Source organism: Diachasma alloeum, unplaced genomic scaffold (genome assembly GCF_001412515.2).
Source record: "Diachasma alloeum isolate Michigan unplaced genomic scaffold, Dall2.0 Dall_scaffold_01017, whole genome shotgun sequence".
Lineage (NCBI taxonomy): Eukaryota > Metazoa > Arthropoda > Insecta > Hymenoptera > Braconidae > Diachasma > Diachasma alloeum.
This window is the reverse complement of record NW_021681129.1, coordinates 8543-22886: the sequence shown is the minus strand read 5'-3', so window position 1 is coordinate 22886 and position 14344 is coordinate 8543. Positions and strand designations below refer to the sequence as shown.

At 39.9% G+C, this 14344-nt stretch overlaps 2 protein-coding genes across 2 annotated transcripts in view; both read left to right on the top strand.

The window, feature by feature from the left end:
* LOC107045606 overlaps window positions 1–4024 on the top strand; it is a 17536-nt gene extending 13512 nt beyond the window's left edge. The window contains exon 3 of the mRNA XM_015267930.1: window positions 3549–4024. Coding sequence (XP_015123416.1) covers window positions 3549–4024 — 476 coding nt within the window. The remainder of the gene's footprint in view (window positions 1–3548) is intronic.
* Window positions 4025–13013: 8989 nt separating this feature from the next.
* LOC107045605 lies at window positions 13014–13790 on the top strand. The gene has a single exon (XM_015267929.1). The coding sequence runs from the start codon at window positions 13014–13016 to the stop codon at window positions 13788–13790; it is 777 nt and encodes a 258-aa protein (XP_015123415.1).
* Window positions 13791–14344: the final 554 nt, after the last annotated feature.

Genomic DNA, 14344 nt, shown 5'->3' with positions numbered 1-14344 from the left:
AGAGACGATTTTTTAATTAGCGGGCGAATTAATGGGGAGTCACTTTACGCCGAGAAACCATTAGGTTTTTCATAGCGCCGCGAATTTCGTCGCTGTTTTTATTTTTTCATTACAGAGATTAAAGAATGAAACGGGGTTTGAAGGATGCGGAATTTAATTCTCCATCAAACAGCATTGGTTTCATTCCTTAATATTAGTTGGGAGAAAAGAGACGATTTTTTAATTAGCGGGCGAATTAATGGGGAAGCACTCTGCGCCGAGAAACCATTAGGTTTTTCATAGCGCCGCGACTTTCGTCGCAGTTTTTATTTTTTCATTACAGAGATTAAGGAATGAAACGGGGGTGGAAGGATGGGGAATTTAATTCTCCATCGAACAGCATTGGTTTCATTCCTTAATATTAATTAGGAGGAAAGAGACGATTTTTTAATTAGCGGGCGAATTAATGGGGAAGCACTCTGCGCCGAGAAACCATTAGGATTTTCATAGCGCCGCGACTTTCGTCGCAGTTTTTATTTTTTCATTACAGAGATTAAGGAATGAAACGGGGGTGGAAGGATGGGGAATTTAATTCTCCATCGAACAGCATTGGTTTCATTCCTTAATGTTAATTAGGAGGAGAGATACGATTTTTTAATTAGCGGGCGAGTTGTCGGGAGTCACTGCGCCGAGAAACCATTGAGTTTTTCATAGCGCCGCAACTTTCGTCGCAGTTATAATTTTTTCATTAGAGAGACTAAGGCATGAAACGAGGGTTGTTGGGTGGGGAATTTAATTCTCCATCGAACAGCGTTGGTTTCATTCCTTAATGTTAATTAGGAGCAGAGATACGATTTTTTAATTAGCGGGCGAGTTGTCGGGAGTCACTGCGCCGAGAAACCATTGAGTTTTTCATAGCGCCGCAACTTTCGTCGCAGTTTTTATTTTTTCATTACAGAGATTAAGGAATGAAACCAACGCTGTTCGATGGAGAATTAAATTTCCCACCTAACAACCCCCGTTTCATTCCTTAATGTTAATTAGGAGGGGAGAAACGATTTTTTAATTAGGGGACGAATTAATGGGGAAGCGCTCTGCGCCTAGAATCCATTAAGTTTTTCATAGCGCCGCGACTTTCGTCGCAGTTATAATTTTTTCATTAGAGAGATTAAGGGATGAAACGGGAGTTGTTGGGTGGGGAATTTAATTCTCCAGCAAACAGCATTGGTTTCATTCCTTAATATTAATTAGGAGAAAAGGGACGATTTTTTAATTAGCGGGCAAATTAATGGGGAAGCGCTCTGCGCCGAGAAACCATTGAGTTTTTGATAGCGTCGCGGCTTTTGTCGCAGTTATAATTGTTTCGTTAGAGAGATTAAGAGATGAAACGGGGGTTTTTGAGTGGGGAATTTAATTCTCTATCGAACAGCATTAGTTTCGTTCCTTAATGTTAATTAGGAGGGGAGAGACGATTTTTTAATTAGCGGGCGAATTAATGGGGAGTCAATCTGCGCCGAGAAAACATTGGGTTTCTTATAGCGCCGTGACTTTCGTCGCAATATTAATTTTTTTATTGCAGATTTTAAGGGATGAAACGGGGATTGATGGATGGGGAATTTAATTCTCCATTGAACAGTCTTTGTTTCATCCCTTAATATTGACTAGTCGGCGAATAAATCAACTGAAAAACATAATGTAAACATTGAGTACAAGGAGGACAAAAATTCCCCTCCGAACCTGTCCCTGTGACAGAGGGACTGCTACTGCCGAGTTACTCACGCACCCAACTCACATTTACCGACAATTCGACCGGGACGCCGCCTTTCCCGTGGGGTACCAACTAACTTTTTTGTAGTCAGTCAAACCCGCCTCTTTGGCGCCATCACTCGGCGGAAAAATTTCTCTAAAATTACGGTCGATAAGTGAATGCCCTCTAAAATCTCTACCATGCCGACGTCGATTGACGACCCGAACATGAAAATCCGGCGTTGTTCTCTGTAGACTCGTTTTCCTGTACAGTTGTGTTCTGTAGACTCGTTCTGCGAAGTTTCTCACTAGATGGTAACTTTCCCTAGATGGTGTCGTGTTATGTCCTCCCAAATGTCACTAGGAAAACAGCACCAAAATTCGAATTGACGGATAAAGGAGGCAGGAACGTTTCACAGCTGAAGCCCGGATGGGCAATCCAACGAAGTCCAATCCAATGAATAATTTATAAATCCTTGATTTCGATGTCAATTGGGATGAGGGTTTATTCAATCTTCATAAATCAAAACACTGAGTGCTTCGGGAGAGCACGTAAACTATTTATTCACTTAATCATTCACTTAATAATATTACAAGACTCTGAATATGATTTTAACTAGAAGATCTGATCTCTAAGGAGGGACTCGTCGAACTGATGAAACTTATCCAAAAACTGCCCTTCGGAGGGTCCCATCACTCCCACTCCATGATTATTGCGCACGCATTTTCTTTCTCTCTAATATCATTCAAAAGTTTTACATGCTAAACTCAAAAAGTGGTGGGGAGTTGCTGCAACTGTCGCCAGCCATCCCCACTTATTTCTAGATTTTGAGACGCACGTGANTCGCCAGCCACCCCCACTTATTTCTAGATTTTAAGACGCACGTGGGCCCGGCAAACAATGACGTTCTCAGGCGAAACACAAAGACACAATGGGAGTCTTGTTTGAGATTTGTTTTCTAGAGTGGTTCACGTTTGAATTTTATGGTGTTTATGGCGACGTCAGAAAATCAACAGTCGTCCAATATTTATATTAACTCTGTTTATACTTTCGTTATTTTCAACGGTTAATTTCCGACTGTTTATCCTATTTCTCTCATGAATAAGAACTCTGTAATTGGATTTTTAAAAGAGATGTCATTGTCCGCCAGAGCACACGTGTTCAGCTACGCAGTATCAATAAGAATAGAATAATTAAATAATCATTCGAATTAATCTGATCATATTGGAATTTAAATTGACCGCCAGGTGCGCAACGCCACCTAGTTACGAACGGCCAACGACGTAACAGTCGTCTGTAGAGTTATAAAAGTACAAACCACGCCCCCCCTGACCGGCATGGCCATGGTGGATGTTTTATGGGTTATGTGACACTCGTGTCATTGCGCGGGGAATCTTTTCGAATTTACAACGTTGCCACTGATAAAAGCACGCTAGTCAAACAAGTGACTATTGTTTGGATGAATAATTGAAAACATAATTCAGTGAATTAATAAGATATGGTTATCACAGTTTTAGGTCATATCAAAAATTGTCGATGATAAATGAATTTTTTTTTGCATTTTTAATTAATTATCCGCCGTTACACTCAACCACTCATGCGGAGTTCGTATGTACTACTTTAATTATTGTTTTTGAGACCGGAAAACACTTCTAAGTTGATGAAAAGAACAATTTGTAACATGAATGATTTATTTAGTCAATTTTATTTTTATTTTCAACTAAGTTGTCCATTTGATAGGTTAAACATCCTTAACGACAATTGGTCATGATTTCTTTTTCAGTCTCTGAATCGTTTTTTAATCTATTATAATTATTATCAGGTCTAGTGGAACATCTGCCCCCAGAAGTTCTTCTTGCAGTGTTTTCTCACTTGGACGACGTAAGTTTATGGTCAGCAGCAAACGTCTGTCGTAGATGGTATGGGCTACTACTAACCCATGTGCCACACCAGCAGTGGCAGCAACATGTCCAACTCCGATGGCCCTTGCACAAGCCCATTGGACACGTGGAGAACTGGTACAAAACTTATGACTATTTGGCCTCATCTGCTCCCTGTAGAACTTGTTTAGCACAAATGTGCCTCAAGTCGAGGCCTGCAGGGATCCAAGATACCTCTTGGAGAAGGAATCGACTGAGGATGGAGCTGAAGAGCCTGCGGATCGACCCTCCTGAGGGAATTGAAGCTACCCCACTTGACAGTATGCATTGTCACTGGCAGGCGACTATCACTGGACCGATTGGGAGCCCTTACGAGGGAGGACTCTTCTATTTGTATTTGCAAGTACCCCACAGGTAACGGAAAGAGGTTACATATCTACATATTACTGAATAACCTGACGTTTGTCTGTGCGGTTAGTGGAAACCTTAGAGGGTTAATAAAAAAAATTCAAAAAATTTAACCATGTTGAGACTAAGCTCGACGTTTCTTACTCAGGGGCAGTTTTGATTGAAATATAACTAGAAATGATGCAATGAAGATGCATATCAATCGGTGAGATAAAAACGCATCGGGTAGGCGGTTATATCAACCGCGCTAGCATGGGCCAGTACCTCCACGGCCGTTTTGTGTTTCTGTGAGAAAGTAGCATTGCAGAAACATTATGTATCACTTTATTTATTCATTTACATTATATTACTCATATACGTAAGTTATTTATTCTACGTATTTAACTAGTTGCACTAGAAAATCACATATATGCAAATCTTTCAACGAAAACAATATGATGATAAAGTAAAAAAAAACATGAACGATTTCTTAATACAACCGACGTTACTTTTTTTGGTAAGAATATTTTTAATTATGAGCTTTGGATTAAGAATTAAGAACAAAATTGAACAGAACCTGTGAAGATAAGAAATGCATGTTCCTTATTGAGGATTTTCTTTGTCCCGTGAACCAAAGAAATTAAATCGTGAACAATTAATGAATTAGAGGGTAGTAGGCTGAAGAGGATGAACGCAGAGTTTAGGAGTTGTTGATTTTCATTTAGTACTCTGCTGCCATCACGATGAGCTGGAGTTGAGGCTGATGCATCCAGCTGGACATTGAAGTTTGGACTCTTTTTGTAGCTAGAAGTAGCATCGCTGCCTGTGAACTCAAAGAATGAAGCCCTATTGTTTTAGAGGGAGTTGGTGGAAGCAATGAAGGCTTTGTAACAGTGGAAGATGCCATTTCTTTTATAACGGCATTGCTGATTTTCCTTAATACTTCATTGATCTGGGCTTTACTTTTCTCGAAATAGCCTTCAGCTGTCGCTGAGAATTTCCAACCTCCTAGTTTTTTAAGGCGATAAAATCTAGTCCTGCCTCTGCTGCAACTGTAGCTCCTGTGAGCCTGAACGAGTGTCCAGTTTATGGTCGAGGGTTTGGGAGGTTCAAGTAGGTAGCGATTTCCTTAGGGAAACTTCCTATCTTATGAATCCCCATGTGTTCACGACAACACTCACCATTCACGTACTTTATAAAAAAAATTCTGTCGTTATAATCCTGTGGTCTCTTAAACATATAATTCCGCACAATATTACAAAAATCACCAGTAAGAGAAAAATCTCGACCTGTGCAATTCCTTGTTTTATCCAAAACAAAATTAAGACACGTATTGTGATCTTGAAAATGGTCTAGTGTCAAGTCGTGCAGCTCTTTTCGCCTGCATCGACCGTGGGTACCAAGAATCAATGCTACCTGCAAATGATAGAATTAATTAGATTATTGGTATTTTTGCCTACAATTCATCGGTGAATTATCGTGATATTTATTTACCTTAGCTGGAAGATATGTTTTGTCAGGTGCTTCTTGGAAGATTTTAGCCATTTGTGCTTCAGTGTTATGTCGGGAATGATGAAATCTCGACTATAACATTGGTTGTCATGTGAACATGACGTAAAAAGTATGAAAACTTTTGAAATAAATTTTAATTGGCAAATGTTAGAAAACAAATCACTAGAGAGTTGAATAATAAGGTCCCCTTGAATTGAAGTTAATTATTCCCCAGTATTATCAATGGGAAAGTGTCTTGGCTGGAAACACAAGGCGTTAGTTTTAAATAAAAGAATTTTAAATCTGAACAATTATATTCTGAAATTTTGGTGAGTTTACAATTATAATGATGGTCGTACAACTTACGTGACCTTCTTCTCGTTGTGCTTGTATAGGTTTGTCGTTTCCTAATTCTAAAGTTATTCGTTTACAATAATTTCGTTTTAATTACTTTGAATGAATGAATAATAATTATTTGAATTCTAAGATGTTAATTGAGTTCCGATATTTTCAGTTGGCAATATAAATTATCAAAGAATCATGAAAGATTCCATTCATTGACAAAAAGTCGTAGAATATTTTAAATAAGTAAAGTTGCGAAAAACTCTACATTTGATTGTTACTTCAAAATTACTTGGGTCCCCACTTTAGAACTGAATGAATTTATCTAACTCAGAGAACGGGCGTCTCTACTAATTCTAAACTTGTGACTATCGCACTTGTAGAATCGATGAAAGTAGCCAACGGAAGGGTTGATGAAGAACTGGAACGTGTAGTGGAACTGACTTTTTCCGCGTCGCGGCTCCCTTTTTATATTGAATTGAAAGTGTGTCATCAGGGGTGGAAGGTTCTAGAAGCTTCCCCCTGTCTTTACCATTGTCTTCTGCAGGTATCCGCCTAATTATTGGATTTTGCGGACTTTGAATATTATTCGGGGATTGGTGGTGACTTTTCTCCTATCCCTTCATAGAGCTCGTTGATTGGTGATTAGGTGACATTAGGCCTCCTCTGTTTCCGTTTGGACGTGCGTAGTTTTTCCAAATTTTGTGAAGGGAATAGTCAACCATCTGCTTCCCCTAATAAAAGTCGTATCATAACTTGTGGTTATTTTTAGGCGTTTTTCCCCTAATTGAGTCATAGCATCACACTTCCGCTATATGGTCACTGTCCAGCTTAGTCACCCGCGAAACCTCTTAAACGGTGAGGTTCCGGGTTAGCCCCAAAACGTAGGTTTCACCCCATTCACATTCTCATACATTTTCCGAGGTGTTATTAATTTTTCTATTGCCAACCGGTAATGAGATTCACAGACATCTCATGTCTTTCTAATTGGTTAAATTGATAGTTTCCACAATTTTAAAACAAGAAAATATTAATTCATTCATTCGTGATTTAATTCTACACGGATAATTTTTAGGGGTGTCGTCTCTACATTTGATTGGGTTACCCTTTCCAGTCTATTATTCCACCTTCTCTATTCCTACAAGAAACCTTTGAGATCTTCGCATTTGACTCTCCTTACAGATGTGCGTTCATAAAAATTATGAAATAATGGTTATTCCATAGAGAAAATTATTTAGGAAAAAAAAATGGATTATAAAGCATTCTTCGACGGATGTCACATCAGTGAATATCGAGGCCTTTTTTTTCTAGTGATTAGAAGTTGTTTGATTGCTTGATAAGAAGAGTGTGAGCTTTGGTAATTTGTCAATCTCAATGGAGTCGTAAACAGATAAAGTCTTCTTAAGCATGGAGTAAATTGACCACAGGGATCCAGGAGCCACGGCGTGAGGGGGCCTTGATAACATATTAAAATACCCCAGTAATACTTTTTCATTGATTACTTTTATGTTTTTGTCCTTTTAAAACTTGTTGAAATTTTCATCGGCTCTGTTATAGACCATTTTAGATTTTAGTGGGATCAGGAGAGATTCAGCATCTTTGGCACTGTTTAAAACATCCGGGGGTATGAAGTCATCATCACTGAGGGTATGTTGACTTTCTAAACTCTGCTGATAGTTTAGAGAGTGGATATTTCCTGATGTGCTCGATATGGACTTATCAGAAATACGTTGTTCACTGAATGAATTTGATAAACGTTGTTTTGTCTCCAACGAAAAGAGCGCGACGTAAAATCTAAATAACATTTCGTATTTTTTTTTGTTTTGTTAAAATTCACATAGAACAGAGAGAAAGAAAAAAGGAACGAAGAGCCAGAGGGTGAGGTATTTTAACCATAAAATAACCCAAAATTTATTATAATCCGGTAATTTACAGAATGACATGCACAAGCAATTGAGAAAAGGTCTAGACCACCTTTTCCTCTCTTTTCTCAAGAAATGCTTTCCAGTGCACATTGGTCAAATGTAGCTTCCCTTGTGTTTACACATTTTATAACACTTTGGGTCTTCTCGTGAGGCCCAAAGTGAATCCAAAATTGTTCTATTACACTCCAATTCTACTTTAGACAGTTCTCTACGTCGCGCACTGACCGGGTACAAAAGGGTCTCTCCGGGAATATTCAGCGCCCGGGCGCCGTTTACGACTTAATCCGTTGCCAGCCGTGGACGTGCAAAAAATCGGTCTTCCTCCAAGGGATGAAGTTTATGAGTTTCAAAATATCTAAAATTTTCCATGCACAGATATTTTTCGTCTCTCCCATTCCAGTTTAAAATTTCTAACCACCGAAGGTTGTGCCTCATTTTCTTGATCAATCAGATTTTCCCTTTACAGACAAACGTCCCTCCTCTTACTCTTCAAACCTCTCTGCAAATGAACTAAGAAAATATCAGTACACCAAACACCGTCGTGAAAGCCAGAGCAGCCCTTAGCTCTCTATCTTGTCTAAAATATTTTTGTATATCTCGCTTGCATCAGTAAAAATCGTGTAAAAATAAACACCACAATATTGTCTTTTTAAATTGTCAGTTTGTGTCAGTGTTAAAGTGATTTCTTCCCAAAAAATAAACAATAATATTTCTTTAAAAAAATCAATTAAATCAAAATTTCGATAAACTAATTAAAAGAGCCGTAAAGCAATTATTAAGAAATCCAATCACAATAAATATAAAATTATTTGAATATCTCGAGTGATATTAATTTGTTAGCTCGAGTGTACCAACGCTGGTTGGTACAACTTATGGTCCTTCGAGCCGGATTTTTTCGTATTCATTCAATTATTTCAAAATAAAAATAAAAATAAAAATAAAAGTGAGTGAACTGAGACAGTAACCAGTGTGACAGTGAGTGAATTGAGACAATAATCAGTGCAAAGGTGTAGATTACAATTGACACAATTGAGACTATAATCATAGCACAAGTTCACGCTGCCATGGATGAAGACATCATAGCACAAGTTCACCCTGCCATGGACGAAAACATGCCATTAGCTCAACGACAGCAAGCTTGGCAGCGAGCTCAACAGCAGCGAGCGCAACTGGAGGAGCGTTTAAAGAAGCTAAAAAAGGATTTGACGCATTTCAAGGGCCAAAATTTGTTGATTACGAAATTCCTATCGATTTATAAGAATAAGGAATTGGAAGTAACGAGAGTTACATCTCTGAAGTATGCGAAGAATTCGAACGAATAGATCCTGACAATGAACATCATCCCCTGGGAGCGAGGTATGACATCGAAGCTGATTATTACGAGAATATTGCTGAACTTGAAAGATTGCTGGCCTGTCGCGGAAACCCAATAAGGTCCAATTCATTGGAGAGTAACGAAGGCACGGAACATGGAAACTCCGTTTGCTCGCGCAGGAGACTCAAATTACCAGTAGCAACTCTGCCAACGTTCAACGAAAAATACGAATTTTGGTTATCTTTCAGAGGAGAATACGAATCAACGATCCACGATCAAACAGATCTCAGCAAGGCAGACAAATTATCATACCTCAGAAGATGTCTCACAGGCCCAGCCCTAGATAAAATAAGTATGATACCAATCCAAGGCGAAAATTATGACAGGGCTTGGGCCATCGTAGTCGATACTTACTCTAATAATCATTTAATTATCTCGAGACACTATAAACTACTACTGACCTATCCGAAACAGACTGCGGACACAGCCGATAAACTCAGCAAACTTGTAGACGATACGAGACAACACGTGGAATTACTGAGAACCGTTGGTGTTGTCATTAATGATGAAACCATTGTAGCCGCATTGGAAATGTCCTCCATCCAACCACCAGAGAGGCTTGGGATGAGATCCAAAAAAAGGGGATTTACCCAAAATCCAAGGATTTACTCGAATTTCTATCTCAAAGAGTATCCCGTTTTGCAATTCGTGATATGACAAATCAGAAAACTGAGAACAAAATTGAGAACACTAACAAACAAGGTGCTAAACGACAATACGCGAAGGCATTCTGCACAACGACAGATGCGAAATGCTCAATTTGCAATCAAGACAATCACCCGTTGTACAGGTGCCGGAAATTCCGAGAAATGAACATCGCAAGTCGCATCCAAGCGGTAAACCATCATGCATTTTGCCCAAATTGTTTACGGAAGGGACATAATAAAGACAACTGCCCATCGAAACACATGTGTTGGGTATGTGAAGAGCGACACAACACGTTGATCCACCCCAATGTTAACGTCAATGCTCAAAACTGACAATCAATCACCGGTTTGGAGAATAGTGTAGCTTTAATTAATAATCAAGCCAATAATCAAATGCTCATAACAGCGATTGTAAATGTATTGAACCAAAACAAAAGACCGATACGCACCAGAATCCTGTGAGATACTTGTTCAACAACGAACTTTATCACAGAACGGCTTGCTAATAAATTGAAGCTGGAGAAAAAAGATTACTCCATTCCGGTAGGGGGTATCAACGGTCTCACAATACATACAAAATATCAAGTCACTGCTACTTTCAAATCAATAACGAGTAAATATCAAAGAACTCTGACTTTCCTCACTATTCCCAAGATAGCTGAGCTTGTTCCATCACACTCTTCATCACGAGATGCATTGAAATTACCAAAGAATCTGAAATTAGCAGATCCAACATTTTACCATCCTGGACCCATCGAGATGCTGTTAGGATCAGGGCCTACACTGGGATTACTCTGCGTCGGACAATAAGCGATTCCTCCCGACTTATACCTGCAAAACACTCAACTCGGTTGGATTGTCGGGGGAAGCAGCACATCAGCAACCAGTGAATCAGCTCAACAAACATTCTGTCTTTCAACCGATTTCAATCTAGAAAAATTTTGGGCATTAGAAGAAATACCCAAACAAAAATTCCTATCTCCAGAAGAACACGCAGCTGAAAACCATTATAACGACAATTATTCAAGAGATATCGATGGGCGATATATCGTCAGTCTCCCATGCAAAGAAACAATTCATCAATTAAGCTCATCAAAAGAAATGGCACTGAAACGATTAAAATCTCTAGAACGAAAATTCAATCGTCAACCTGATTTGAAAGAACAATACACAACTGTACTAGCAGAATATTTGGAGCTCAACCACATGACGCATGTATTAGACGACAATGAAGATGGATTTTACCTGCCTCACCATGCAGTAATAAAAGAGACTAGTCTGACCACCAAGGTCCGTATAGTCTTCGATGGGTCAGCCAGCACTCCAGGGGGTATCTCACTCAACGCAGCCCTAATGGTCGGTCCCACCATCCAGGATGACATTTTCATTAATCACACAGTTTCGATTCCATAAATATGTTCTGACGGGTGACATCGAGAAAATGTACAGGCAATTTCTCATTAAATCTGAGGATCGTAAATATCAGAAAATCTTGTGGTATGATGATGACAATCAAATTAGGACCTATCAACTCAACACAGTGACCTCCGGTTTATCAGCCGCACCCTTCCTGGCCATTAGGAGCCTTCAACAACTGGCCAGAGATCACGCTGATAAATATCCTGTTGCAGCCCGTATCCTGCAACAGGATATGTACGTCGACGACCTCCTCACTGGCTTTTCCACCCTAGGGGAAGCCAGAGAAGCCCAATCCTAAATCATTCAGTGCCTCCACCAAGCAGGCCTGAATATCAGACAATGGGCATCTAACGAAATGGGTCTTCTGCAGCACCTACCTGCAGAGGACATCAATAAACATCTACAAATTGACAGTGATCAGACATTGAAGCCGCTGGGAGTTTTTTGGAACTCACAGTCTGACAATATCAATTACTCTGTCAAACCAATCATTACCAGTAATACAATCACAAAGAGAATCATTTTATCTCATGTGGCCTCACTTTTCGACCCACTAGGCCTCCTTGGCCCGATAATTCTACTCGCCAAGAGTATCATTCAAAAACTTTGGCAGAAAAAATAGAGTGGGATGAATCTGTACCCACCAGCATCCACACTCTATGGACCAATTTCTGCGACAAACTTCCCTAAATTAATAAATTACAATTTTATCGGAATGTTCTGATTGTAGATCCCACCACTATTCAACTACACGGTTTCTGCGATGCAAGCGAGAGAGGATATGGAGCATGTATCTATGTGCGATCGAGCAATGAGAAGGGAGACATCAAAACATCACTTCTGTGCTCCAGGTCGAGAGTCGCACCCCTAAAAACCGTTTCGATACCAAGGCTCGAATTATGTGGAGCTAACACACTTGTTCAACTGTATAAAGTTACCAAAGAGGCTATCAAAATCCCAATTTCCAAAGTAATCTTCTGGACTGACTCAATGGTCGCACTACACTGGATCTCTACGTCACCCCATCAACTAAAGACCTTTGTGGCTAATCGAGTCTCAGCCATACAATCAGGAGCTCCTGGCATTGAGTGGAGACACGTCAAATCTGAAGATAACCCTGCAGATGCCTTATCTAGGGGCCAATTGCCAAATGAATTGGTTGGCAACAGCTTGTGGAAGCAAGGGCCCACGTGGCTGCAATATCCAGAGACCACCTGGCACTGGGAATCAGTGCAACAACCGACAGACGACTCCGAAATCAAGGTAGCCACGTGTCTCCATACTATTCCAGAATTCAATTTATTTACTTATTATTCATCTTAGACTAAACTGAAAAGACATGTGGCAATTTGGAGAAGATATTTTCAATACTTGAAAAGCAAAATACCATTGAAGGGACCAATCACAGCGGAGGAATTGAATGGCGCGCAGTTGACCATTATTAAGGAAGTACAGCGTAATCCGTTTCACAAAGATATTTCTTGGTTGGCTACTAACAAAACACACACTGAATATAAAGGAAATTTCAAGACACTTAATCCATTCATCGACCACCAAGGAATCTTAAGAGTAAGCGGACGATTACATCAGGCAAACATCCCGTTTGATCAAAAGCACCCAATACTTTTACCTAAAAATCATAATGTGACTAATCTCATCATCCAAACTGAACATTTAACACAAATGCATTCAGGAGTGCAAAATACACTGCACAGTTTGAGGCGTCAATTTTGGCTACCAGATGGGCGAGCTCAGATTCGAAAAATCATTCGTCAATGTATCCCATGTCTAAGAGCACGTCCACCAGTGCCTCAATATACAATGGGTAGTTTACCAGCCACTAGGTTAAATGCTACAACTCGCGCATTTACAAATGTTGGAGTCGACTATTGTGGACCATTCCATGTAAAGGAAACGAAATATCGCAACCGTGTGGCCATCAAGGTCTACGTAGCAGTATTTGTTTGCCTAGCAGTTAAGGCTGTACACTTGGAAGTCGTGAGTGACTTGACAACTGAAGCCTTCATTGGAGCATTGCGGCGATTCATTGGTAGGAGGGGAAGACCAGTTATCATACAATCAGACAATGGGACCAACTTCGTCGGCGCTAACAACGAATTAAAGAAAATAGTGGCAGCACTTCAAACACCAAAAAGCAATGATGAAATTGCTTCAGAACTTAGCGGAAAGGGGATCGACTGGCGATTCTCTCCAGCACTATCTCCACATTGTGGAGGAATTTGGGAGGCAGCAGTCAAATCATTCAAACACCATCTAAAGCGAGTGATGGGCACACAATTACTCACGTTGGAACATTTTACAACACTTACGGTAGAAATCGAGGGCTTCCTCAATTCTCGACCACTATGTCCTATCTCTAATGATCCAAATGATTTGATGACATTAACTCCTGGTCATTTTCTGATCGGAGAAAGGCTCACCAGTCTACCAGAATACAACCTTCAAGAAATTAAAACCAACCGGCTGTCCCAATGGCAGCACATTCAAAAAATGCGCCAAGATTTTTGGAATCGCTGGTACAAAGAGTATCTCAATGAACTCAACATCAAGAAAAAAAGGGAGCTCTGGAGAACATGATATTACCATTGGCAAAATGGTACTTCTCAGAGATGATAATCTACCATCTGTGACATGGAAGGTCGGGCGAGTCATTGATATACACCCAGGCAGAGACGATACCATCAGAGTCGTATCAGTAAAAACCATGGTAAATGGAAACTCAAGTGTATTGAAACGGTCAATCAAAAGGGTGGTGCCACTACCTCTATCAACCTGGAGCTAGCTAACAGACACAGAAGAAGGATGTGCTCACCAGCCAATCGCACAACTATCACTAAGAGCTGTTGATCGACCAATCTCTCAACGGGGGGAGGATGTTTCGTCTCCAACGAAAAGAGCGCGACGTAAAATTTAATTGAAGATTTCAAATAACATTTCGTATTTTTTTTTTGTTTTGTTAAAATTCACATAGAACAGAGAGAAAGAAAAGATGAACGAAGAGCCAGAGGATGAGGTATTTTAACCTCAAGAAATGCTTTCCAGTGCACATTGATCAAATGTAGCTTCCCTTGTGTTTACACATTTAAAGTCACATTATAAGTCTTCTCGTGAGGCCCAAAGTGAATCCAAAA